At 42.6% G+C, this 12,237-nt stretch overlaps 1 protein-coding gene across 2 annotated transcripts in view; it reads left to right on the top strand.

Annotated features, from left to right (window-relative positions):
* Positions 1-1,859: 1,859 nt before the first annotated feature.
* The window catches only part of FRZB (frizzled related protein), a 34,073-nt gene continuing 23,695 nt past the window's right edge, over positions 1,860-12,237 (top strand). The window contains exons 1-3 of one of the 2 annotated variants that reach the window (XM_034654820.1): positions 1,860-2,482; positions 3,212-3,974; positions 11,381-11,428. In XM_034654820.1, coding sequence (XP_034510711.1) covers positions 3,497-3,974; positions 11,381-11,428 — 526 coding nt within the window. In that variant the 5' untranslated portion in view covers positions 1,860-2,482; positions 3,212-3,496. Of the gene's footprint in view, positions 2,483-3,095; positions 3,975-11,380; positions 11,429-12,237 lie in introns of those variants that run through there. The other variant, XM_034654819.1, reaches the window with a different exon arrangement.

Genomic DNA, 12,237 nt, shown 5'->3' with positions numbered 1-12,237 from the left:
CCTGGGGGCAGGCGCTATGCTGCAGCTTTCAGAGAGTCAGGGGCCACGTGGTTACTCTAAGTGCCCTCATCCCCTGAAGAGGCACTGGGTGTGCTTTAGGGGGCTGTTTAAGGTCTTGGAATCTGGTCTTCATAGATATTTTTCAGTAGGGTCTTGGTACATTAATACTTTGCATTTGCCACCTTGACAACTTTCTCAACTATAAAATCCACTGCAAAAATCTTTGATTTTCATCCTTAGTTCTAAAAAGTGAGTTTTAAAAGATACCTATTGCTGTGCCCATCAAAGTATCATTTAAAAGGTTCCATTCTCCAGCCACTTATGTATTGCCTGCAAATTCTTCACTCTAAGGTTTCTTCAGCAGATCTGGGGAGATGTCTGAAGCAGTCAGCTGCTTTCACACAGCCCAGGCGAGCTTTTACAGGATTCTGTCAGTTCAACGCTGGTTAAATAAAAACATTGAAATAACATAAAAGAAACAAATTACCTATGACCCATTTCCTCTGAGGAACCAGGTTTCCACCTTCCCTTGATTTTCTCTAAATGTGGGGCTGTTGGAAGGCACTCATTCTTAGGGTATGGCTCATCCAGTAGTGGTGACCGTCACACGTAATTTGTGTTTTCTTCATGATCACGTAGCTTATTTTTCAAACTTTGCTATCACTATTTGTTCAAATTGTATTTTATTTCTCTTTAAGGTGTTTATTTTTTACTTTTCAGACATTTATATTTTAATATTTAAAATATTGCATTCTAAACTATACTAGTTCACATTTCTCGATGCCTGTTTCAAAATAAATAGATGAATTCTCTTCTTGAAAAAAATCATGCAGGCCACTTAGGAAGGCAGCACACACCCAGGTGAAAGAATAAAAGAAAAAATTTTAAAGCAATACATTGACAGGTGCTAAAGAATAATTTGCAAAAATGAACAAAGTTCAAGAGGAACTAACTAGAAAAAAGAACAGAACCAGGCAGTGTACTCGAAAAGCCTCTGGGAGGCAGTGACATTGATTTTGGGTTTTGATAAAGACACATTTGGGTTAAAGAAGACTTGTGAGGGGGCATGTTAGACAAAGTGGATAATTAACTTCTGTGAAGGGGAAGGAAAGCAGCTTTTATTCCAGATAGTTGTGGAACCATAAAAACAATAGTTTCTTCTTATATTGTAAGCCTTAGTATGAACAGGCCAACATATATAGCAAACAATCTACTATATTTATTCTTTGCTTCTTCTTGCTAATTTATTGAAAATCCCAGCTACATTTTTAGGTGCAGAGTAGCCCGTACACGCTCTATTATCAACTGTTTTCAATTTTGCTCCCCCAAATTGTACTTGCTATATCATTTTTTATCTAATTCATTTCTATAATTTTTGGCTTTGTTCTCTTACATGACATTAAATAATTGTAGACCAGGCAAAGTTTGTATACTAACTAAATGACTCCCTATCTACCATCTGTTGTATTTTTCCCCCCTCCTAAGTGGAACACACTTTCTTCTGCAAAAATTTACGTTAGTCACAAACCGCTGTTTATGGTCATTTTAGAGATAAAATTCCATAAACCCAAGTGAGCACTGCTGTTTTGACAGTGCCAGCAGGTCGATGCTGGGGAACGGAAACCAGCATCTCCCCTCATGCTCTGAAGTGGGGGTGTCTTTTTTCTGCTTCTGACTGTGAGAAATGGCTGGATTAAAGCAGCAAAATATCTCAATGATGCAGAGCAGAGGTGACTTCCTGTTTTGTTTTAGGGTTTGTTTCCTTCTCTTCTCAATGAAGGCTGTGTTTTCTGACATTCTGCAATCCTTTTGCCCAGTGAAAGGGCAGGGTGCAGGGCCTCTGTGGGTCATTCCATTTACAATATGCCCTGAGAAGGGAAAGGAGGAGAGGAAGGAAAAGGGGCGGCTCATTAGTGGAAGGAGCAGACCAGGAGGGCATCTGTTTTCTATTTTCTTCTCTAGATTGAGCTAATTTGGATGGGAAGGGTTTTATTGTTGTCATCATCATCATGACTATTATTACCTGTGTGGAGTAATTTTCTTACACAGTTCTCTCAAGTGTTAGATGAGATCGTTGGTGACGAGAGAAATAATTAGTGCCATGTTTTTGTAGTGAGTAAAATGAGAAAAAAATATCCAAATACCTCAAAGCAGGTAATTTTCCACTCTTAACCTTAAGAGGCAAAACCAAAAGTTCTAATTCTGCTGGGCAAAGAAAAAAAAAATTTAAACCTTACTTCTTGCTTCTGGGGGCCTACTTGTAATTATGTACAGCATTTCTTTTCTTTCTTTCTTTTTTGGAAAGGCATGCTTCCCCCACTTTGTTATTCATAATGCAGACTCTAGTCCTGACCTCTGGGTTGACAAGTCTCCACCGCTCACGCAGGGGTCTGTGTTTTCTGTGACTTGGACATTTAAAGTGACTTTGCAGCAGTCCAGCCTCCTCAGGTCTGACTTTCTGCAGAGCTGGTGATCCGCAGAGGTAAAGCTGTAGTTGCTTAAAGAGCCACCTCCAGGGAGCGAGGGGGCTTGGGCCGGCTCCCAAGTGGGGAACTTGGGGTACTCCTCCATGAGGGATTTGGGTGGGCTTTCAGCCAGAGGCTGGGGGCTCTTCTTTGGAGCCAGTGTGGGGATGGGGAAGGGGTGCACGTCTCAAGTCAGCGCTGTATTGGGTTATGGCATCCTGGCTGCTTCTCGAGGCTTCCTTCCCCTCTGCCTCCATTCCGCAGACCTTCTCTCCTCCATCCCTGCTCCCTTCCCAGGAGCTGGCGTCGGAAGGCTAGGACTGCACCCGGGGAGGGTGGGGGCGGAGCTGCCTTTCGGGCCAGGAGGTGGGAAAGTGCAGAGCGGCGGATCGAGGCACGGACCTCGCGTTGAGGTTCCTGCGGCCGGCGGGTCCTTCCAGCCTGTTGCGGTTGCTGCAGCCGCGGCAGCTCTCACCGAGCTGGATCTTTTTGCTCAGCCAACAAGACTTGAAAACTCTTACTGCACCCTCCTCCCCCATTAAGAGTCTTTTCCCTGTGGTTTCCCCTCCATCCCCGCCCCCCTTGCCCCCCCTTCCTATTGGAGAATTTCATGCTTCTGTTAGCACCTTTTCGTAATTCAGGGACGTGACAGCCCAGAGCTCCAACTGCCTCAGCTGGATTCTACTTTTGTTTTTATTTCTCCCTCGCTTCCTCTTGTTTTCCTCTAATCTGATTCATCTGCGAAGTCTGACGCTTCTGCCAGAGGGAGCAGGGAATAAATAGACGCTGCTGCCCCAGAAGGCTTAAGACGTCGGGAAAGAACAGCCAGAGAGGCAGGGGCGGCGGCGGCAGGAGGTTGGCGGAGCTCGTGGGACCCCATTGGGGGAATTTGATCCAAGGAAACTGAGATCGTCGGGGGAGGAGAAGCTCCCAGATCATTGTGTCCACTTGCAGCGGGGGGAAAGGGGACCGCGGAGCGGGCCTCTCGGCGTCCTCGGCGCTGCTCCACCCTGCCCCGTCTTGCCGGGATCATGGTCTGCGGCAGTCCAGGAGGGATGCTGCTGCTGCGGGCCGGGCTGCTCGCCCTGGCTGCGCTCTGCCTGCTCTGGGTGCCCGGAGCTCGGGCTGCAGCCTGTGAGCCTGTCCGTATCCCCCTGTGCAACTCCCTGCCCTGGAACATGACCAAGATGCCCAACCACCTGCACCACAGCACCCAGGCCAACGCCATCCTGGCCATTGAGCAGTTCGAAGGTCTGCTGGGCACCCACTGCAGTCCCGATCTGCTCTTCTTCCTCTGTGCTATGTACGCGCCCATCTGCACCATTGACTTCCAGCATGAGCCCATCAAGCCCTGCAAGTCTGTGTGCGAGCGGGCCCGGCAGGGCTGTGAGCCTATCCTCATCAAGTACGGCCACTCGTGGCCCGAGAGTCTGGCCTGCGAGGAGCTGCCTGTTTATGACCGTGGGGTGTGCATCTCTCCCGAGGCTATCGTGACCGCGGACGGAGCGGGTGAGTCCGGCCCAGCCTCTCTCCTGACCTCTAGCCACCCCGCTTCTCCTCGGAGTTTTTGTGACTCGCCTTTTACTTTCTAATCCTGCCTTTCCCCCCCTTGGGATCGCTTCTCTTAATCACTCCTCTGTGGGGCACCACTTCTTCCTTCTCTCTTCCAAACTGATGCACTCCATGCCAGTAGGTGATCTGTCTTTCTAAAACAGGCAGTTCATTCCACTCTGGTCACACTGTTGTCGACACTGACCCTACACTTTCCGTCCTTTACGTCCAAGTCACCACATCTTGTATTAGTGATGCTCCTTTCTTACTGTCTTAATTTATTTACAGTCACTGCACTTTCTTTCCAGATTCTCTTGCATTCTCAGTTATCCGTTTTCCAGAGCTTTGCTGGTTTAGCTGCTTGTCAAGATTGTGTGGTGAAAACAGAAAACTGAAGCACCATTTTCTTCTAATCATTAGAAATGCCTAATTTCAGTAACCTTCCTCCAACCCACAGATGTTAGTTGTGTTTGCTCAAAGTCCAATTTGAGCAATTACCTTCACCTTAAATTTCCCCCTCCTTTCAATGAGATAAATTGTTCTTCCGTTCCAGACTGAAACAGCTGTGAAACATTGCTATGCACTGCTAATTAGTGTCTGTGACTTGCTCCCAGCTTCAGAGCTGGTGAGGTGAAATTGCTGGGCTCTTTTCACATTCCCACATGCCTTCAGGTCCTTTTGTAAGCGACATATGGATGAAAGGAGTTATATTTAAGGCATGTTATCATCATTCACTCATGTAGCGTTATTTTTAATCTCACCCTTTATCCCATTGTTATGCTCTGCAAATAGGCCTTTAATACCTTATTTCATGCCCTTTGTTCTGTGTGTCCTTCAACCACACGTTCATCTTAATCTTCCCCCACCGGAAAGCTTGATTGCAGTTCTACATTTAATGGAATTCATCACAAGTCGTTTTCTCACTAGTGTTTGGTCTAATTATGACAGTCATAACTCGGAAGACCTCAGCTAGACCTAGTTCATTATGGTTCATTTAATTCTTACTCAATATCACTCCTACCAGTAACCCCTGAACTCAAATTTCACCCTTCATACAATTTCATACTTTTTATGGTTGGTCGTATTTCACACCCTCCCCAGAGGAACTCTGTTACTAGATGTGATGACTTGATTGCCTCCTCTGTTCATTTCCTGGGCATCAGTTTTTTCCTTCTTCTGCCTCTCAACTCGCTCAGCCTATGCTCATGCCCTTAGTCCATTTCTAGGTAACAGTTCTGGGTTGTTAGAGAATTGATTTAGAAAATTTGCTTTCTGTGCACATTGACCTGCTTAATGGAAAGTGAGTGAAGAGGTGAAAAGTACAAATAGCTGCAAAACCAGCACCGAACAGGAAGATTCTGGAAGACTTTCAGTCATCCTCTCACTTAGTGAATTGGTCTTTTATAGACCTATTGTCCTCTTGATTTTAACCAAGAGCTAAGAACTGGTTGTATACTATAAGCAGAGGGGAATGTATTTCTTAATCTTTGGGCTAAAAGAGCGCACTTGAGCCTTTGTACTTACTAGCATCACAGGCTGTGCAGAGTCTGGACAAGCTTGGTCAGTTGCTGCCTGGCTTTGCCGGGCACTTAGAATCAGTAAATGCTGGCGCTTCACTCAGGCCAAGGACTAGGAATGAGGTGACTCTGGTTCACTCAGAAATGCTTTCCTCCCTTAAAGGAGAAGACTTGCTCTGACACATCTCTTAGAGATGGACCTCAAATGAGAGAGGTTTGGCGAGGTAAACAACTTTCAAAAGGCATGGCCGATATGGATGGGAAGCAGTTTCCTTAAGTGTCCCTGAATTACCTATCATCAGGGATCAAATGCAGAACAATTGCCTCATTGAAGCACTCAAACAGGTCATGCATGGAAACAGTTTGTCAGTACGTGGGACCTGGTTTCTGAGCTGCTTTAAAATGCCATAATATCTGCTTTGTTGACAGCATCCTTGCTAGAAAAATGCCTAGGGTTGGGTGGCAGTGGGAACCGTATTTTTTTTGTTTGTTTTTTTATTATATTATGTTAGTCACCATACAGTACCTCCCCGGATTCCGATGTAAAGCTCGATGCTTCATTAGTTGCGTATAACACCCAGTGCACCATGCAATACGTGCCCTCCTCAGTACCCATCACCAGTCCATCCCATTCCCCCACCCCCCTCCCCTCTGAAGCCCTCAGTCTGTGGAACCGTATTTTTGTGATGGTCTTCCTTTACCACAACCTGCAGTGTGAGTCAGAGAGATGGGTGGCAGGAGGGAGCTGCAGGGGAGGGGAGATGGGGAATGGAGAGGTGGATTTTAACCCTAAGCGTCTCCCAGCTTCCGAGGCCAGCTTGCTGAAAATTGCATTCCCTATCCTGGGTCGAACTGTCAGGCACCTGGAATTACTTAGTAACTACTGTATGTGGCCAGTTTAATTTACAATGCAATATACTCTGGTTCAGTGGGATATGATAATTCACGAAGCCCTTTTCCCCCCTTCCTTTAGGTGTAAACAGAGTTGCTTATGTTTTATGTTTAGAATCCGGCCGAATACAAAAATGAGGTCTCCCTGAATAGAAGGGGCCACCCTGCACATTACTTCAATGCCAAGAGGATTTTCAAATCCTACCACTCACCTGGGTCTGTTCCGTCCTAGCACAGTATGTTTCCACAAACAAGTTTAGGCCCATTTACAAAGCAAAGTCTTATTGAAATGGAGTAGTGCTTCAGACTACTCTTTGCTTTCAAAATACTAAGGGCCAGCATACATTAAAAAAAAAAACAAAACCCTATCCTGACCATTACTGACAAATGCCCAATACATTTTTCTTTTTCCACATTGTATACTTACTATGGAGCTGTGGCTTCACGCACAACTGCTTTATCTGAGAATTCATTTCAGCCACTTAAGACCTCTAGTCCAGTCTTCAGTATCGTGTGGCCAGTCAGAAGTGTGGGCTGGGAGCCCAGCAGACCAGGCTTTGAATCTGGACTCTGCTTCCTCTCCAGTGTTATTATGGGGGAAATTCTATAGCTCTCTGATCGAAAGTTTTCTGGTCTGTATCATGGAGACAGTCTGCCTCTGCATCCCCCCGGGGAAGGTGAAGATGGAATGAAGCAGCATAGTACCTGGGACACGGTCCCTAACAGATTATGCTGCTGCTTTGCTCTTTCGCCATGGTTATCATCGTTCTATCAAAATAAGGTTTTCTTGTTAAAATGGTATGGTGGTCAATGCAGACACAGCGTAGAACTTTGATCACTTCAGCTCTGGAAACCAAGCTTCACACTGGGACCCACCTGGAAAAGCAGATCTTCCTTCTGAACACATAAGCTTAGTATTGCATTTTCCACAAATGGACCTGGATCTCAGGCTCAAGAATAAATCCTGTTGGGAGCACCAGGAAGAAAGAATGAGTCTGAGGGATGCGTGTTAGTTACAAATAGTTTATCTTGGAAATGTAGAGATCAAGAATGTAAGAAAACTTATGGTACGATATTCACCAGCTATTTATTCACCAGCCATGGTTCGCCACGCCAAAGGCTTTATAATCAATGCTCAGTCATCGCTGGTTTCCGCGGCAGTGTTAGCTCGTCACCCCAGCTCTTGCTCAACACACTTCTCCAGGCCCTCTCTTGCCTGCCTGCGTGCCAGCTTTCACATGCACGCACCGCTGTGGAGTCGTTTCTCTGCGCCCCGAGGAACAGGCAGCCTTTTCTTTAGCCCTGGTCTACAAATATTTGAGAGGCCAAATACTGAGAAGGAAGAATTATTTAGTGTGATAGGAGGAAAATGGAATGGAAAGGAGAAATGGAAATTTTAGATTAAGGCCGGAGAGAACATGGTTCTAAGGATCCCTCATTCCACAAAATATTGAAAGGTACTCCGAATGGGGTAGGGAGGAGAGTATCTCTGAAGTTCTGGTATTTCATTATAGCTAACCTAATTAGTGGTAATACAATCTTGCGTAGTCCCCAAATCTTATTTTAAAATTCATTTCTATTTCATTCCTACCAAATTTCCAGATAGTTGTTGCTGTAAATAGCAGAATTGACTCCGTTATATTCAGCCTTTGTCTTTCCACTAGGTATATAGAAAGAAGAGATGCAGTTTTGAATAATTAAGAATTGGTTCTGTTTCTGCAATTTCACAGTTTTAGAGGTAGAGGCCCTCAGTGGGATTTCCAGCCTTGCCATTAATGTTCGACCTTGAGCAAGTCATTTGAGATTGACATTGGGAATAGAGCAGAACAAAAGAACTATTCATGTGAAGTGATTGATAAATGGCAAAGCATAACAACGACAGTGTGCTCTAGGAGAGGACATGTCCTCTCAGGAGAGGGACCTTTGGTAGCAGCAGAATATACAAACATGTTCTGTCTGCTGTTTGAAGTGTGTTATGCATATCAATTTGTTATAATAACTACATGGTAGGTACTAATATTCCCATTTTGAAGAAAAGGAAGCTGAGGCGTGTGTGTGACTTGTGCGAATTCATAAACCTATTAAAAGATTCAAGCCAGAAGCCATTCTCCACTACACTTTTGTTTCATGAAGAAAGAGGTGATTCATAACTTTAGAAAGAGTCTGTGTCTTTTGACACTCAGGTTGCAGTTAAAGAATCAAATTTTGTCCATTGTATTTTGAAAGCCCACTTATATGTAGTTTAAGAGGATAAAAGACAGCCCTGGCCAGGGATTTCAAGAGAGAAGAGATAACTACTTCACTGCCCTTTTGAGATAACAGAGTGCATTCCAGACTCTCACATCTAACCCTGAGCCCCTCAATCTCCTCACACACAAAATGAACTTCTCATTTTCTTACCCTCATCTGCCTATTCTTTTCTAGTATTTTTATGTGGTTATGAGGCCCCAGCTTACCCATGCTCCAGACCTGGGAGTCAGCCTAGATTTTACCTTAGTATAATTATTTTTTTAAAGATTTTATTTATTTGAGAGAGAGCAAGAGAGAGAGAGAGAGACAACACGAGCAGGGGGAGGGGCAGAGGGAGGAGAAGCAGACCCCATGCTGAGCAGGGAGCCTGACACACAGCTCCATCCCAGGACCCCGAGATCATGACCTGAACTGAAGGCAGATGCTTAACTGACTAAGCCACCCAGGGGCCCTGATTCTACCCTATTCTTTATGTTCCCCCGCCCCCCCCCTCCCCGCTTTCAGTAGGGGTCGGTTATTGGATCTACTCTGAATCCAGTTTCCTTCCTTCCTTTTCTGATGCTACTTTCTTAGTTCAGATCTCAACACATCTCACATGGATTATGGCCACAGGATAATAACTGGCTTGTTTACCCCCAGTACTGCCCCTCCTTATTCCAATAGGATGATCTTTCTGAACTGCAATTCTGTTGCTTAAAGTTTTTTTGGTGTCTGTCTCTAGCCTTTATGACCTCGTCCCTTCCTATCCCTCTAGCTTCATTTCTCCCTGCTCCCACATCTCTCTATTTTAGCCACCCTGAAAGACTTGCAGGTCCCTTGGTGACTACTGTAGTTTCTTTCCATACTTCTTATACATGTTATGTGGAACCAACCTTCCCCAGCTCCTTTAAGACTCTTCTTCTGGAAACTTCTATGACTCCTACTAGAAATCCTTGGGGCATAAAACCTACTAATGCCTACTAATAATCTTAACGTAGGATGATTTTGTTGGAATTCCCAAGTTGAATTTTCTGAAAACAGGTTTTTTTTGGATTATTTATGACCAGATAATTTTGTTTTTTTCTCTTATAATTCTAACAACTGATTTCTAAGCACTTTTAAAAACAGAAACATTTTCCTGTGAATAAAAATGAAAGAAGAAAACCACTTGCCTAGGTTCAGCTATACCAAGGGTATTTTTTTCCCAAGAAAAGGAATTTATTTTTCATTTTTATTTCAACCTATCAACACTTAACAGTTATTTTACATGTGGATTAATATAATTTCTTCATTTATAGAGAACTCATTTTTAAAAAAAAATTTGAGAGAGCGAGAATGTGTGTGTGAGCAGGGGAGGGGTAGAGGGGGAGGGAGAGAATTTCTCAAGCAGGCTTTCTGCTGAGCATGGAGCCCAAGTCAGGTCTGGATCTCATGACCCTAAGATCATGACCTAAGCCAAAATCAAGAGTTGGGTGCTTAACAGACTGAGCCACCCAGGTGCCCCAGAGAGATCATTTTTCTATAGATCATATGTGTGTTATCATGATTATTGGACTTATTCAGTAACCATTGGCATGTTACTTTAGCACTTGGATACATTTATCATGAATAAAGTCTTTGAACAGAATAAAAGTCATTAATAGTATATGACTGAATTGAACCTAATGTTTTAGAATACAGTATTTGTTGCCTATTTGTTTATTTGGTGGTTACTATCTTTCCTTGTATATAGCTTTTTAAATACCAGATGAATAAAAATGAAAAAAAGATTAAAAAATCAAATCCCAGGTGATGATTACTAAGCCGGAGAAAGTAATTCATTAATTGTAATTTTGAGTGCTATTGTCTTAAAATGGTATTTAGCCACTCCTTTTTAATTTATTCATGAGACATCCTATAAGGAAAAAGGACAGAGGAAGAATGTTATTTTCTGTTAGGATAAACAGATATTAAACTCATTTAACATAAAGTGTTAATACAAAATTAAAACATGTGAAAGGAGGGAGTTGAAGATTCAAGACAATTATGTAGGCGCAGCAAGTCTCAGCATGGTGTTTTGCTGGGGCACTCGTATCCACTAGAGGCTGCGTTGTTAACTAGAACACAGAAGAACTTTATATAAGTACTGTTTACTGTGTATCATTACCATTTTCTGGGATTATGGGAACATGAAAAGAGTCATTGACAATTTCCAGTTATTGCCATGTCTATTAATTGCACCAGCCTGAGTGGTCCTTGCATGGTAGGCTTGTTTTCTGCTGAAAAACTGTTTAGTTTACAGGTAACAAAGGGCATGAGAATGTGTTCTGAGTGTTTTCCTGATGCACTAAGAATTGAAATATATGCCAGTCATGTGTGATCTATTTACTGAGGAGATGTGTTTGCTTCTTTTAGTATGACACAAGTGTTGGGTGAGCACTTAGTAGGTGGACTTTATTGTGTCAGAAATTTCATGAGACTCAAAAATTTATTAAATCCTGAAATTTTACGCACAGTTGATGAGGATTCAGGAAAGTGTATCATCTCTCAATCACACAGAAGAATAGATCTTGTCCTTATTTGACCTGTAAGTAATAGAGTGCCAAGTTCATGGCATTAATAAGAATCCACTTCCTTGAGACTCCTGGGTTCTTACCCTAATTAAATTCATGACTGAATTAGATTTTATGTGGGAATTTTTGAAATAATAATAGATTATAATTCTTTCCTTATTCTATCACCTTTCAGATTTTCCTATGTATTCTAGTAATGGAAACTGTAGAGGGGCCAGCAGTGGTGAGTACATCCCTATCTTCTTAGTTTTCATTTGTGTTCAAATTAATCTTTGTAACCTAGATACTCAATTCTTATATGGGTACATTTGTGCCCTATGTTTTAAAAGTAAACTTAAAAAATTATATTTTATTTAAAAAATTAGCATATAAAAATTGACCTTTTCTCTTGGTCATTAAAAATTGTGTGGATTTTGAGTTCTGTGGATTTTAATGCATGAGTAGACTTGTGTAACCACTACCACAATAAAGATACAGAACAGATGTATCACCTCAAAAGTAACTTCCTCATGCTATTTCTTCATAATTACAAGCTTTTCTCACCCTTTATGGCTGGTGATCACTGATCTTTCCTCACTCTAGCTTTGTCTTTTTGAGATGATCTTATAAATGGAATGGTAGTGTGTGTAACCTTTTGAGATTGGCTTATTTCACTTATCATAATGCCTTTGAACTTCATCCAAGTTGTTGCTGCATGTAGCAATAGTGATTCATTCTAATTGCCAAATATTTAATGACGGGTCTGTTACCATTTGTTTAGCCATTCGTGTCTTGAAAGATTATTGGGGCTGTTTCTAGTTTTTGTCAGTCATGGGTAGATCTATTAACGTTTGTATAAAGGTTTTGTATAAACATAAGTCTTTATTTTCTCTAGGGTAAATATCAGAAATAGAATTGCTGAGGTTATATGGTAACGGTATGTTTAACTTTGTAAAAAAAAAAAAAAACAACTGCCAAATTGTTTTCAAAATGACTGTTCCATTTTACACTAGCAATGTGTAAGAGTTCAAATTGCCGTGTACCCTTTCTGGC

Source organism: Ailuropoda melanoleuca, chromosome 2, assembly GCF_002007445.2.
Source record: "Ailuropoda melanoleuca isolate Jingjing chromosome 2, ASM200744v2, whole genome shotgun sequence".
NCBI lineage: Eukaryota > Metazoa > Chordata > Mammalia > Carnivora > Ursidae > Ailuropoda > Ailuropoda melanoleuca.
This window is presented reverse-complemented; position numbering and strand designations above follow the sequence as displayed.